The sequence below is a fragment of the Quercus robur genome, chromosome 8 (assembly GCF_932294415.1).
Source record: "Quercus robur chromosome 8, dhQueRobu3.1, whole genome shotgun sequence".
Taxonomy (NCBI): Eukaryota; Viridiplantae; Streptophyta; class Magnoliopsida; order Fagales; family Fagaceae; genus Quercus; species Quercus robur.
The window spans coordinates 24683251-24696094 of NC_065541.1; the positions used below are offsets into that span (position 1 = coordinate 24683251).

At 33.8% G+C, this 12844-nt stretch overlaps 1 protein-coding gene across 1 annotated transcript; it reads right to left on the reverse strand.

The window, feature by feature from the left end:
- Positions 1-576: 576 nt before the first annotated feature.
- On the reverse strand, positions 577-10051 carry LOC126695067 (protein SAWADEE HOMEODOMAIN HOMOLOG 2-like). Its single transcript, XM_050391677.1, has 9 exons — positions 9849-10051; positions 6953-7038; positions 6832-6877; positions 6601-6754; positions 3315-3390; positions 3123-3174; positions 2465-2608; positions 2225-2344; positions 577-1124 (listed from the first exon to the last, which is right to left on the reverse strand). Exons 1-9 carry the CDS (start codon positions 9900-9902, stop codon positions 741-743), a joined length of 1116 nt encoding a protein of 371 aa, XP_050247634.1. The 5' UTR covers positions 9903-10051; the 3' UTR covers positions 577-740.
- Positions 10052-12844: the final 2793 nt, after the last annotated feature.

The following is a 12844-nucleotide window of genomic DNA, read 5'->3' on the forward strand; positions in this document are numbered from 1 at the left end:
GAAAAAATACAATTAAAAAGATAATTCCATTCCTTTTTTTTTTTTTTTTTTTGTGAAAGAAAAATATATTTTCTCCTTATGGTCAGACATGAAAAATAAATAAAAACAAAATTCCAAACATGACGTTTCCAAGAAAATTTCTCCATATGTCACTTCCACATTTCCAAGTACATTTTAAGTTTGTGGAAAGAAGGTTGTCCAAACCTTACTTCCATGTATAATTTGGATGACTGGCGATTCTCAGTTTTAGGTAGAATAGGATAAGATTTCCGACTTCTGGTCTTATTTCCCAATTGTGACACATTTAATTTCAATAGTAGTAAACTTAGTATTATGTTCGGATGAAAAAAATAGTAAGCATATTTATGACGACATTTAGTAATATGTTAATTTCTTCCCATATGTACATTTTGAACTCTATATGGTCAACTGTAATTTCATTCACGTTTGTAAATTAGTAACTTCTTGTTTTTGACATTCAGAGAAAGCATGAGGGTAAGTTCATGTTCAATCATATCATCATCATGTGTTGAGTGCTCAGCCCTAAAAACTAAAAAAAATAAAAATAAAAGATGATTGCCGAGGAGAACCATTAACTGAACTGTGAGACCAGTGTGAAAAGATACCACCCTACTCAAGAATATTACATCATCCCAAAAAAAAACATATGTAAGCTCATAAACAACTTAAAAAAAAAGAAAAAAAAGAAAAGAGAATTACAGAATCTCTAATGCCTACTACTATGCTTCTGGTCGGGTCTCAGAGCCACCCAGAGCAGTGCTCAAAGCAGTGTTGCTCACTAATGCAGCACCTGGGGGAGCATTAGCATTTCCTGCAATGTTAGTATTGCTAGTTTCAGCTTGTTTTGATTCTGGGATGACCGTATGAGTGGCTACAGAAACATTAGCATGCAATGCTGGGCCTGGAGACACCACCATTGCATCTCCATATCGCTGCTGTTGTAATGTTTCAGCAGGAGTAGCAACCCTCAGACCACTGATCCCTGAAGGATCCAAGCTAGTTTTCTGCTGGTCAATGGATGCTGCCTCATTCACAGCATGAAGTTGCTGCAACCTATGGTCACTTTCGGGCCGCCGGCAAACCTTCCTCAATGGCACAATTTCCTAACAAATGAAAATTAAGAGGCAGTTATATACATTACATAAGATCATAAACTGCATTGACTGAAATAACGATGTAATAATAACGAAACATTTAAAAGTCACCATGCATCTCTTGTGAAGTACACAGAATGGGTTTACTAAAATATCATATGCAGTCTCCATCTTTTGATGAAATTTTGAAGTGCCCAAAAAAAATCACATAATGTGTGCACATTAAAAATAAATAAAAAGTGCACACAGAAAAATATAAAAACGGAATTGTCTTCCAATGAGGATATCAAGATTTATGGTGATTGGGGGTTTAGAGGGCTCAAATTATGTTTGATTTAAGTTCATCATCCTCAAATAATATTAAAAAGCAATCCAATCCTCCACATAAAACAAAATTGCATTTCTCACATTTATGTGCATCCAAACATTCTCGATGGTAATTCCAGTGGATGTTATTACCTAACAAGTTAATCATGTTCCAGCTGGTCACTTCACTCGAAAGGATTGCCATATCATGTCATTCTGTGTTTAACTATAAAAAAAATACCATACAAACAAAAAACAAAAGAAAAACTATGAAACTTCTCTCCCTTGCCTTTGCCCCATGCCATGATAAGTAAATGCATTGATATGGTTAAAGCCACAGTTGTATTAGTCTTGTCTCAAGCAATGATTCCCTTTGCAACCAAAGGACAAGGGAAAAGAAGTGAGAAAGAGAAATACGAAAAAGGCAGCAGAATAAGCTCAAACACCATACTGAACTGCTATAAAAAATATAAATAAATAAAGCAACAAGAATCAAAGTGTTCATTCCTTTTCCCATGGCTTCTTGAAAATTTAAAAAAAAAAAAAATTGAAAATTTCTACCATGTAACAAATGTCAACCTAAATAACAATGTAAAAACCCATCATCTTACTGGCCAGAGAAGTTTTTTTTTTTTAGTACCAACCAAATAAGTTAAATTAACTTCATCAAATAAGCCAAGGATGAAGGACCAGAACAAATATAGAATTGAGAGAGGGGAGAGAGAGAGAGAGAGAGAATCAAATCATTGTAAAAGAAAAAAAAAATGAGAACCCATACTAAGAAAATACAGGCACTTATATACCTCAGACTGATCATGAGCATAACGCACTAAAAACCTACAACGACAACCTCTCACATCATGCCTTCGTCTTTGTGCATCAAGGACATGAGCATCAAAGTAAAGAGCCTGCTCTTTACCTTCCTGAAAAATTTTAAAGCATTGAACAAAGAAGTTTCCAATATCTGATTAGACTAACTCCTTATAATATTGACTAAATACAATCCTTACTGGCATTTACATAAAGAAATTCCCATTTCCCACCTGAAAACAGAGTATGAGATCTCCGGGAAGAACTGCAACACATTCTGATGATTCACATGGGAGAGAGCGTGGCCTGACATGCTTGCGAATATTAATCCACTCATCTTCCTCTGGTCCAAAACCAGCAAAACGGACCAGTACTTCCTGAGTTTCCAGCAACATTACAGAATTAACAAGAGAAAAGCAGTAGGAGAAGACCAAAAGAAAATAAATATAACCAAAAAATAAGACCAATTTTAATTCCCTTTTATAGCAAACTTTCATGGAAAAAATTTAAGATACAGAATTAAAGGATTAACCAGGAAGACAAGTAACAAATCCAATCAAGTATTCTGATTTAAGACCTTCATGGTCCATGCATCATAACACATTTGGGGTAAATCTAGGTAAGACAATTAAGTGTACTCCAAGGCCTTCATCTACCACTCTCATTCTCCTCAGCAAAAAAAAAAAAAAGTTTAACCAGTGTATATGCTGTGTAGATGAATCCGTCTTACAGAAATAAAAACAAAAAGATTTAAAGTTATATAAATAAGATGTAAAGGGATCAATAGACAAATAAGAATCAATAAAGATGTCAAAAAAAATTATAAACTATTTTTAAAAAAAAGGGAATGAAGTAGTTTAACAATGTATTGCAGGTGAACTTGAAACTTACTGGATCGCCAGTCTCCAGATATCTATGGGATAAAAAGGTAGTAACATCATACCTAAGAAATGAAAACAACAAATTTAGATTAGTTTCTAATAAGTCATTCACCAGTAAAATGATAATTATCAATAGAGTACAGGAAGCCTTGAGAAACACACATATAGAATTCCTATACATGAAATAACAAGAAATACTAACCATGCACCATCCCTTCCAGATTTAGCTTCGAACTCCATCACAGAATTTTCAGGAGCACCCCTTCCTGCGCTTGTAACTGGCTAAAGGAAAACAAGGGCTAAATATATCGAAATGGGATGACATAAAGAAGCAGATGCCAAACATGGAATCCAGACAATGTGGAGGAGATGAAATGAAGTGGCATCTATCTACAGCTCTATCTGTATCCTGATTAACAAAATTTCTCGATGACTTTTCAGGGCTCATCTCTAATTCAGTTCTTATCTAATTCACTTTTCAGTTTTCATCATTTTAGGAAAACTAAACACAAAAGATGATGAATAGTGATTTGTGAAGAGCATGAAGGTGCACAGACTACCATACATTTATGTTAATTGACATCATCATAGGCTTTGAGGTAATTGTGCAAGGTACCCAATATCATGTATTATTAGATATTTTGGAATCATTGTCTTAAGAACATTGACAGGCCAAATAATATATCCAGCCATGAGCGCCTTTTGGACTAGGTTTGTTTCTCATCAATGGGACCAGAGTAGTAAATTTGCTAACATATCAAATTTCATGTCTTAAGAACATTGACAGGCCAAATAATATATCCCGCCATGAGTGCACTTTTTGGACTAGGTTTGTTTCTTATCGACAGGACCAGAGTGGTAAATTTGCTAACATATCAAATTTCAATTTCTGAAGCTCTTGTATCATGTCCTATTTTGCAACAAGTCCATTTAAATTTTCAAGGTAACGTACAAGTAACCAAAAGGCATGAATGAATAGTATCAGATAATTTTAAATTTGAGATGGACAACAAGTAATGCTCGATCACATAAAAATCAAAATGTGTAGATGAAATTTTATAATCTCATAAAGTTGTACACTTCTTGACTGTTTCTCACATAACATATATACAGCATTTTTAATTTTTTAATAACCTCAAAATACTATTGACTTGTGCACCAAATTTATCACTCATGTCCCAAGTTGATATTACAAACAGGTATGTAGAGTTTCTTCAATAGTACATTTTCATCATGCTTGCAAATATGTAACCAATAAGATACAAAAATAAATATATAAATAAATTGACGACACCTTATTTTGGGCACCACAAAGATAAAAGTTGATTATTTATCACAAAGCAAAAATAATTTCCAACTGTTCGGCATAATAATTAAAGTGTGGGGTCTAAAGAGGCACATTTGAAAGTATGGGGTCAAATTTGCCACAAGGATAAAACTATAGTTTTATAGGGGTTTTTTCTTTTTCTTTTTTTCTTTTGGACTTCCCCCTAAATAAATTTAAGTAATAGTGCACAGGGGCATACCCAAGACTACATATAATACAAAGAAGCCAGCTGTCAACACAACCCTAATCAGATCAGAGAATAACCAAACAAACATGACAATCAGAGCAGCCTGCCTATACAGGAGAACTAGGTGCTAGAGTCCTAAAAATATATGCAGGAAGCTTCCGAGATCTTTGTAATTAAAGATTCTTCTCATCCATATCCACCCTCCCCAAAGAACAAAAGTACTGAACTTATGCATCAGTGAATTACTAATCTAGACTCATTCCTAAAGGTTTTGGAGTTTCTTTCCTTCCAAATCAAGGGAGTCAATTTCGTACCAGAGGTCGTTTCAGTTTATTCAAAGGGGACAATATGTTTCGGTCCCGGTCAATACCAATGTACCATTTTAGGATTACCACTATATATATATATATCAAAAAATTAAACTCATAAGCCCATAATCTAAAATATATTAACCTATTAATAACATAGTTAGCTTTTTAATAAAAATAGGAAATATCTATTGAAATAAAAGTCCATAGATTTTTTTTTTTCTTTTTTAAAATGAAAACAGGTGAAACTGTGAGAGTGAAGTTGGCAAATAGCATAGGCAGATGAAAAAGAACAGAGATTTATAGAAAAGTCAAAAAAGTAAAAATTTGAAATAAAGTGAGCTTTTAATAGTTCACGTGGGTTTGGTTGGGGATTGTATCAGCGCACAAAAAAAAAAAAAAAAAGAGGAAGTGTGAGGGGGAAAAATGAGAAAAAGTGGGTCACTTTGGCTCTTGGACTACACTGTGATGGACAGATCGAGAAGAGAGAAAGAGCAAGAGAAAAAGAAGAGTGACAGGCCGCTGGCAACGTGAGTGCTTCCAGTGATGGTGGTGTGACAGACAGCCATAAATCTATACCAGCACTGTTTAGATTTTCTGGCCGAAATGACTGGTATCCTCCAGTGAGTCCAATACAGTCCAGTATCAAGCGGTATTTAGAGTGGTACATTTTAGAGGTGATTTGGTACCTGTTTACTCGCTGGAATGGAAAATACCACCCAAACCACCCAGTACGGTACAGTATCAAATCCCTTGCTCCAAATAGCATAGAAAGCAGCAGAAAAGGCTAGATTATTGATAATTCTTAATAAGGACCTAGCCTTGGAAAGTTGAACCATCCAGCAAACTGAATGTTGCCAGTCTCTAATTACCAGACAGATTACAGAAGAGTAAGAATTGCAGTATATCAAGAGGAGCATGATAAATGGAACTTGGTTTAGAAGTAAAGGTTCTAAACTAGGTATACTAGGGCCAAGGTTAAACCTCAAAACTTCACCCAAATTTAAATCCAAATCAATGGGCTGAGATCAATGAAATTTTTTCATAAGTGAGTATTTGACCCAAGGGCAAGAAAAGGGGTGTGGCCAAGTGGTAATACAACAGAAAAGGGGATATTTGAACTAGTGATCTCTGCTTCATGAAGCTAATATCAATGACAGCATGTGATTTCCCTTATGAAGAATGGAAGCACTACTTTTCTAAAGAACTTTATATATATATATATATATATATATCTATATATATAAGTAGTTTTCTAAAGAACTTGCAGAATCGAAATCAGGATAGGAGGGGCAATGCTTACCAGTCACACACACACACAGATATATATATATATATATATATATTGGTACACCTTGTGATTGATGACAATAGGAAATAAGCACAGAAGTTAAAACACATAAAGAACATGGAAGCCAATCTTTCTTAGATTGAGCTATACAGTGACTACTGGCACACCAGAATCACCAAACTAGCATTTAAACATGTAAAGCATTTTAAACAATACAGTGACATATGGTAGTTGTAGAAAAAAAATATGAGTAGGGAGCAACTTCAAACTGCTACCAAGCTCAATGTCAAACAAGTATCACAAAAAGCATGCAAGCCAAGCCCAAAATTCTGGACAAACTTTTAAATTTTGAACATAGAGCGGGATGCATCCTACCTGAAGGAGCAGGTATAGGGGCAGAAATTGACTGAGGCACATTTCTCACTGGAGTTGAATCATCCCGAGGCATAGGAGACACATTTAACTTCCCAGGAGCTTTACTTAGTTTTGCCCTTATAGCATATCGCCTATTTTGGAACCAATTCCAAACCTGAATAAAAGACTCTACATGAGAAAAAGACTCTAAATGATTCATCATTAGGAAAAAAATTAAATAAACCATCATACTTGCTTCATTTGAACTGTAATCTTGCCTTTACGATCCGGTGACTCACTAGAACCAAAGACAAATGATCACAAGTTAATTCCAACATTAAAAGAACAAAATAATGAAAGAGACAAGGCACACCTGAACTTATCTGCAAGTGACACAAGGACATCACGTGATGGCATCGTATTATTGTGTTGTTGCAAAATAGCTTCCATCTCTGCAACCTTGAATAAGTAGCAAGACATCATATTATTGAGGGTTTTAAATTATGGCTAGAATCTCCATAAAATACTAATTTTCAATTCAATTCCACCATTAACGAAGCCGGTTCTTGTAGGGTTTGAACCCCTGACACAGGGCACCACAGCGGGTGCCTGTGCCATTGGAATATCACTCAATCCCCAATGAAGATGGTTCTCATATGGCATCATGAAGACATAAGTCATTAATCAAAACAAATGCCTATAAAAACCTACAATAGTGTTAACAGCATTCCTCATTCTTTTTTAGTCATCAACTTTAGTGCAATAGTCAGCAGTCGCCAAGAAAGCTTGTCAAGTGACCAGTCAATGAGCATAGAATCACTCTTTCTTTATAATTAAAACATTTTACTCCATTGAAACTACCTCATAAAAAATACAAAATAGAAGATAGCCCAAAGAATCATAACCACATAATTACAAGCAAAAGAGATCAAATTAGCAAACTCTGAAATAGTATCATTGTCACTAGACCTAGGACAAATAACCATCCGCAGAGTAAACAAAGAAAATAAAATTTTAATTGCACTTCCAAAACTTCCACATTTTCAAAATTACGCTGAGTTCCTCTTCATATCCCCCCAGAAAACCCACATCAGAGAAAAGATAGTAAAAATAAAATAAAATAAGAACTTACTCTTTTTCTTTTAAGGTAAAAGCTCACATATATGTATTAACCCCAAGGATAACACATTCCACTGAGAATCAGGCCTCATGAAACAGATTTCACAAGTTTGAATATCCCTTTCCTCTTCTCCTTGTGGACAAAACCTCACTTATCAAAAAAACTTTCACATATAATTATCACTTTACAATTGAAACCCACAATGTTTAAGGTATAGACAAACTCTTGGTCTTGCCACATAGCTATGCTTAGCCCATCCCACATCAATGCCAATATTAACTTGAATTGCCCATAAATGAGATGAACACAACAACTGACAAAACTGTCTTAAGAACACTCCCTACCTTCACCCCCAGAGAGCATGCACCAAAAAGTTGGGGGGAGGGGGAGGGGGAGGGGAAGAGCCGCTACATAGAGAATTAAGAGCATTTTCCAAACAAGTAGAAAATGAAGATGGTGCAAAGATTTTTTTTTCCCCCTTAATATATTCAAAGTTCAAAGGAAGAGAAAACAAGGAATGAGGTTATATTCATTATCCCCCAAATCCATCTCAAAATTCGTACTCTAAACTCTAAACTTTGAAGCAGCTTAGGCACATAAACAATCTATGTTGCCCTCTCCTCCCCAATGGGGTACAAAAACCCAGACCCAAATGTTGCTTTTATTTTTTGATATATACAAAGTGAAAGGGAAGAGAGACAATAAAGCAAGGTTATTTGAAGATTAATTTCTGAAAACTGTCATCTAAATCTCTACTCCCAAATCCCAACACCACAGATCATCACGATTACCGAAACATTTCCTCAACAAAAACAAAGCTGCATTAAACAGAATGTTCTCCCTAAATGTTCCCATTCCTACTACCGAAGTTTCTGGAAATACTCAACATAGGTTTATGCTTCTAAACACACACCAAACCTCCCAACAGGCTAGCATTAACATTGTTTGCACAAATCATCATGGTAATAACAGAAACCTTCATGATCGATGTGAACTCAATCTAAATTATTTAAACATAATATATATCAATCTAATACATTAATCACATGTATATTCTATAAAACACATGCACAATAAGTGAGCCAATAGGAGTAAGCCACATGAGGTCAACTCCAAAAAGGCTTGAGATGTATAAATAGGTTTAACCCTCACCAGACATATGAATGAAGAGTAATCCTTTTGTTGCTAAAGACTTGTTTTCCTAGCCTCATTTGGAGGTAGAGACTCTCTCGAAGTAGTCTCATTCTTGGAGGTGGTGACTCTCTCAAAGTAGTCACATCCATAAAATCTATCAACAATTCCATGCAACCCATCACATCATTACACCTAAACCAAAACTCTAGAAGCATTTCCATTCAAACCTTCCATACCAACCGAAACCCTAGAGTGATTTCCTCTTAAACCCAACCTCACTCCACTTCAAGATTCGCATCAAATCCTAAAACCATCCCATTCCTAACTGATACCCAAAACTCTTGGGCTCTCAAACCCTAAAACCTAGCATCCAAGTCTCAATAAATCATCAGAATCAACTTAAAGAGCCCAAACCCCAATTGTGCTCATAACAGTAGATAGTAAATAAAAAGAAACCACAACAAATTCATATAAAAGGTTGTAACCAATGCACAAAACTCCCACTTTTGCAGGGTATGGGAGACAGCAGCCTTAGCTCCAATTTATATTGGAGAGGCTAATTCCTAGACTCAAACCCGCAACCTATTAGTTTTGGTGGAAGGAACTTGCTATCACACCAAGGCTCAACCTCTGCAACCATATAGACCCTACAACTAACCAAAATAAATAAATCAAGCACCAACAAAAAAATGAAGAGAAAAATCAACCCGATAACTACAATAAAACAGGCCCTTCTGTAATAACTTCAACAACAAATTTGAAACACAGATTCATACAACTGTAAATTTAAAATTCTATGCTAAATCACATATAAACCAAAGAAATTTAAAATAAAGAAATAAAAACCGAGAAAACCAAGCACTTAGAACCTGCAATTTAACTTGCCCGTTTAATAATTTAAGCCCTAATTCAAAATTTAGAGCCCACGGGCACACACAAAAAGACACTATAATCAAAACAAAGAAAATCAAGCAATTTGAAGTGACCTCGTTTTGTAAAACAAAGAATATGGTACCTCGATTGGTGTGAAGCGGAAGGCAGGGCCTCCATTGCTAGGAGGCCGACCCATGAGCTCTCTCAAACTCGCAGAAACCAAAAAGAAAGAGAAACAGACAGACACTGTTTGTGTTACCCTCCCAAAACTGCGTCTAATATTTTTCGTTTAAAATCTCAGAAAGAGAGAGAGAGAGACCTTTTGGCCTTTTTGGGAATAGGCGGTGTATTGGCTTCTTTCTTTTCTTTTCTTTTTTAATGTCTAAAATACTTCTTCTTTTTCTTTTTGCCTTTTTTTTTTTTTTTTTTTTGGGGTGAGAAACAAACAAACCACAGCTCAACTCGTAAGTTATAATAACTTTTAAGGGGGGTAGAGCAATAAAATTACTTTTTTGGTCTTACATTTTGGACCAGTTTCCTTCTTCTTCTTTTTTACCTATTTTGATACCTAAATTTTTGAAATTGTTTTCAATGTTGTATTACTTTCATCTTACTAATGATCTGTTTGAATACCGTTTGTTGCTGGAAACTGAAAATATTACAGTAAAATAATTTTTAAATGTGTGAATAGTATTATAGGACTCAATTTTAACTTAAAATTTGCTAAATTCCTTATTTGTGGATCCCGTGAACAGTGCACAAGACCTATAGAAAAACACCAAACGCACTAAACTTTCAGTTTTCAGCAACATCTAAACTCACACTAACTTTCCTAAAAAAAGAAAAAATCATCTCACTAACAAATAACCTATGTGGCTCACGGAGTGCATAGCTAGCACAAAATACCGATGTAACCATTAAAATAATATTTAAAATTTTATTTGAAATTTTAAAAAATGCTAGGTTAGGATTTTTATAAATACAAAAAAATTAAGATAATTCATTTGTTTTTCTTAAGAAAGAAACACTCTATTAACACATAAAATTTTTAAGGAATTATTTTACTCTCTCTCTCTCTCTCTCTCTCTCTCTCTCTCTCTCTCTCTCTCTCTCTCTCTCTCTCTCTCCATGTTCTTTACCAAAAAAATAATGAAAAGAGAACATTTTTAATTTAATTATTTTATTTTATTGAAAAAAACTAAAAGTTTAGAAATTTGTTTTATTTTTTTTTACATGGCTTTTTTATTTTATTAAAATGCTGACTAGACATTTTTTAAATGCCAAATAAATTTTTTAAAAATATTTTAAGGGTCACATAAGCATTTAGTGTGTTAGCCATGCATTTTATGTGCCATATAGGCTATAATGGTAGGGACGACATTGAAAATGATTTCAAAAATTTAGGAGACAAAATAAAAGCTAAAAAAAAAAAAAAAAAGTGGGGACTACAATGAAAACTACACCAAAATGAAGGGATGAAACGTGTATTTTTGCTATTTTTATTGGTTGCCAAAAGTAAAGTAGTCCAAGAATCTTGAAAAGACAAAGTTTAATTACAAAATTAGTTGTAGCAACCTTACCCAATATATTTTTATTGGAGATGAGTTTTGACAAATCCACCATTGGACTACATCTTCTTCTTATATCCTTCATGCTTGCAAAATTTTTAAAAAATTAAATATCAATAGCTATGTCGTCAATAAATTGTTTAAATTGCAAGCTTTTGTAGTTTAAAATTATATATAAAATATAAACTTATAGATCATATAATAAATAATACATGGTTAACATAAAATTTGACAAGTGTATTAAAAGTATAAAAAATATGCAATTCAACAATTAGATTTTGAAAATATGTAATAATGTTTATTTTATTGAATAAGGTTGTAGCCTTAAACTACAACCAATTTTGTAACTAAACTTTGTCCATCTTGGAAAATGATATTCTTGACGTACTCCCCGCTATCTCTCATGCTAATAATTTTTTTTTATTTTTTATTTTTATGTTGGTCTTTCCTAAAATAAAGATAATGAAATCTACATTCCATTTTAACTTTTGACTTTTGATTTTCTTTTCCTTTTTCTTTATTGAATTCTAATTATTAATTATTTTCTAAAATAAAAAAGAAGATGAGGAATTTTATTTACTACATTACTATAATTCTATATTCTAATAAATTTGTTGACAAGTTTACTATATTAATTTTAGGGTAAATTATAAGTTTTTTCCTATCATTTATACCATATTTCAATTTGATCCCTAATCTTTCAATTGTGTCGATTTGATCCCTAACTTTATCAATGTCATGTCAATTTAGTTCCTACCATTATCTTTTGGATGGAAATAGTTGACGTGTCAAACAAAATAATAAAAAATTATTTCTATACCACATCAACTGCCAACCGTACTGCCACATCATATTACATTATATAAAATAAATAAAATAAAAATAAATAAAATTAACATGTTCACAACAAGGCACTCCAGTCATATCAAATTCCAAATTTCTCCCTATGCCAGAAAATATGATATGAGAGTTTATTCCCAGAAAATTCAATCCAAGTTACAATCATGATTGTCGAATACAAGATAGATGGTAAAGATTATGGTCATGGCCATGGGCTCAATGATGTCGATGAGGTTGCTAGCCACCCACGAGTCCAGCAAGCTTCGCAACATCATCGTTTTGTCCAAATTAACTTAACCCAGCCTTAGAAATTGCCTACCCAATCCTCCCCAAGTTCAAGAGGTACCCAAAACCACCACCCTACTTAACAACGATGCAATATGGACAAATTCATATTCAAGCCACAGAAACAAAGAAACATGGGGTTTGAAAATCAAAAGCTCAGTGTAGACACTCGATTTTGTACCCATAATTTAATCAAAGAAGATGGCTAGAGTGACCATTTATATACCCAACATTTAGAGTTGCATTACATGCACTAATTCATTTATTGCATATCATAAAAATGATCTTGAGATTCTAACAATCGCAACGGTATATCTGATTCCCAAATCGGACCGTCAGATTGAAAGATATCACATGATCAAGTTTGCACGGTCTGCATGCATTTTGTTTGGCTAAAACCGACCATGCTTGATTAATTTAAATTAATTATGATTGGCTAAACAAT